At 40.6% G+C, this 3387-nt stretch overlaps 1 protein-coding gene across 1 annotated transcript; it reads left to right on the top strand.

Annotated features, from left to right (window-relative positions):
* The first annotated feature begins 1742 nt into the window (after positions 1-1742).
* Positions 1743-2950, top strand: LOC138189442 (baculoviral IAP repeat-containing protein 3-like). Its single transcript, XM_069131491.1, has 4 exons — positions 1743-1885; positions 1961-2463; positions 2627-2767; positions 2844-2950. Exons 1-4 carry the CDS (start codon positions 1743-1745, stop codon positions 2948-2950), a joined length of 894 nt encoding a protein of 297 aa, XP_068987592.1.
* The last annotated feature ends 437 nt before the right edge of the window (positions 2951-3387 follow it).

Raw genomic sequence — 3387 nt, 5'->3', positions numbered from 1 at the left:
CTTCGATTTCTTCAAAATCGACGAAATCATTGCTACTTGCGAGCTGTTGGGCTTGTTATAACGGTGACACTGGAGTGCATTGCATTCGGCGCGTAAAATGGAATGAAAAGAGCGCTGAAACATCGAAATGTCTCAAACGGCAAGGAAACAATGCTTAGTTTTCGTCGGAATAAACGAAATAACGCGATTTGCGAGCTGTTGGGCTTGTGTCGATGGTGAAACGGGCGGGCTTTACATTTGGTGCGTTAAATGGAGTGAAACGAGCGCATAAACGTTGAAATATCTCAAACGCGAAGAAAATGACGGGTAGTTTTCTTCAAAATCGACGAATTCATCGTGATTTGCTAGCTGTTGGACTTGTGTCGACGGTGAAACCTGCATGCATTAAATTCGGCGCGTGAAGTGGAGTGAAAAGAGTTCTTAAACGTCGAAATATCTCAAACGGAAAAGAAATGACGGTGAGTTTCCGTCATAATCGATGAAATAATCGCGATTTGCGAACAGTTAGGCTTGTTTTGACGGTAAAAGTGTCTTGCATTTCATTCGGAGCGTAAAATGGAGCGAGAGTAAATATCATCTCGGCTGTGTAAAACAATGGCTAATTCACGCGAAGAGTTGTTACGCGCCAAAAATTCTAACCCTAACCCGACATCAGAAGTGGGATCAGAACCGCTTATAGTGATACAAGAGCAGATGGCCCTTATGCACGAGTTAATTTAGACGATAGCGCTAAAACCGAGGGAGCAGGAACCGAGTGTAAAACCCGAAAAATTTTCGCTACCGCGTTTTAACCCCGAAATCGCGGGTGCCGACCCAGCTGCGTGGTGCGCGACTGTTAGTGTAATTATGGAAAAAAGACCTCTACAAGACGACGAGATATATCTCACTATAAGTCGTGCTCTAGAGGGTACAGCAGCACAGTGGCTTATCCATGTTCCGGTCAGTGGTTTTACTTGGATAAAATTTACGGGACATTTTCTTGCGCGTTATGGTGGCACGGAGACGGCAACCTCAGCGCTAATGAGGATGTTCAATGAACCACCACTGAAGGGCGAAACCACGGCGGCTTTTGGTAATCGTCTTCACTCCACTGTCTTTTGTCCACTGTCTGCATTAATGGTCTCACATTGGAGATAATTTTTCATGTCCTTGCTGATGATTACTTAAAATACGATATCATGATTGGTCGCGAGAATTTAAGCCAACGATTCGACGTAAATATCACGCAGAATAACCTCGTTATTTGTAAAACAAAGATAATTAACACCTGTGGTAAAGTTGCGGAAGATGCGGTCAACATTAACGAGATCAACACTGATGTAGTTGGTAACAATAAAGATCGATTAATCTCTGTTCTCGAAAAATTTAAAGAATCATTCTTTACGGGTTTCCCGCGTAATCGCGTAAGTAGGGGCCAGTTAGAAATACGGCTGATTGATCCCAACGTCGTCGCGCAAAGAAGCCCTTACAGGCTTAGCGAGGAAGAGCGAAGAATAGTACGTGAGAGAATAGCCGAATTAATTAATTTAATTAATTAATGCACCAGCCGTTTTCCAGAGAGCCATTTTCAAAGCCTTAGGCGACCTCGTGAACACCTGATATTCGTAATTTTGTCTCTAATACGTTTTTGTTTGATCGATTGTACACGTATAATATTTCTTAAGTCATCTACAATTAGTAGATTCAATTTCAATGTCTTTTTCTTTTAAATAGGTTTAAAGGCGCAATAAATTACAATTAAAATGGATACAATGATTCCTACAATCAACTTCCGATATTTCATGGAACATGATGCAGAATCTACAGAAGATGAAGAATTACTGCCTGTTCCTTCAACATTGTCAGATGATTCAAATCCGTCGGTTCATTCAATATCGGCGGTTGAGTTAGCCGTACCTTCAACATCCATGGTACTTCCTGAAATTATGGTTGATATACCATCCCCTGTACCTTCAGCAAGGGTGATTGATTTAACATCACCGATACCGTCGATGTCGACAATGCCACCGATATTCTCGATAGAAATGCCGCCGGTTCCATCCACATCGCGTGACGTTCAAGAATATTATGATGATTTTCGTTTTGAAGCAGCAAGGCGTTCAAGTTTTCGAAATTGGCCTGTGTCTTTCATTGACCCTGTCAGTCTTGCAGCTGCAGAATTCTATTATACTAGAAACTTTGATGTCGTTAGATGCTTTGAATGTCAATTGGTGGCAAGTCAGTGGTCAGTGGTTGATATTCCCATGCAAATTCATGAGATGCGTTCTCCAGAGTGCAGATTTATCCGCAATGAACATTGTAATAATGTACCAATCGGAGCAGATCCTGCTAAAGTTCGACGGACAAAACGAAAAAATAGAAATATATCTTGTCCTTATGGTTTACAATATCAGAAGGCATTTGATTTTAATGACCATCGATTTTTAAGATATTCTAGAAACCCGACGGCATATGAACTTAGCCGTTTGGGACTAAAAAGAGTTAAGAAGCTACGAATCCAGATTAAATTCGTTCACAACATGGCCTACATATATGACACAGACAATTGAAGAATTAGCCCATGCAGGCTTCTACTAGACCGGAATAAATGATTGCACTACATGTTACCATTGTGGAATTGGTATAGGAAGTTGGAGAGCAGAAGATGATCCATGGGAACAGCACGCAATTTCGTCTCCCAGCTGTTGTTATTTATTAACAGTACGAGGCTGGGAATATGTTAATAAAGTAACAGGCCAGGAGTTATATGAAACTGCTGAAGGTGCAAGTATAAAAACTTATACCCTGAACAATATATATAACATTGTGTATAATGAATAATTGCAATACATACTTATGTACAGTATATTTATTTCAGGCAGCAATACAAATTGCAAATGGGAATCCTGAGAGATCCACTAGTGAAAATGATACTAATGAAATGACTCTCGTTGGGAAAATTGGTAAGTGATAAAAATGAAAACACATATTCGTTAATTTGTATGAAAGCCGTATACATATAATAAATTCCATTATATATTACATTTAAATACACTGATTACTATTTTAGCTGCTCTGGAGCAAGAAAATCGACAACCAGTCGCCGAACGTAACCGCGGTCACGGGTTTGTATAACAAAGGTATTGCATAATTCTATAGCTGTCCTTAAAAGAAATATTTGTGACGGCACGCGACAGTAAACATTCCAACGGTTTCTGTCCCGTGGCTCGCCACACGCAGACCCTATTCTTCGAGTAAGATGATTGCCAGATGTCGATGCGTCTTCGCAGTACATGTTAGGCTAGCCTGAGGGCCTGATATAAATCTTAAGATTTAGTTGGCTAAAGTCGTTCAGACGGACAAACAGTCTTTGTTCCAGCTACGGGAAGTTAGGAGAGACCTATTTTT

This window comes from Bombus flavifrons, unplaced genomic scaffold, assembly GCF_040668555.2.
Source record: "Bombus flavifrons isolate JBK064 unplaced genomic scaffold, iyBomFlav1_principal scaffold0044, whole genome shotgun sequence".
Lineage (NCBI taxonomy): Eukaryota > Metazoa > Arthropoda > Insecta > Hymenoptera > Apidae > Bombus > Bombus flavifrons.
This window is presented reverse-complemented; position numbering and strand designations above follow the sequence as displayed.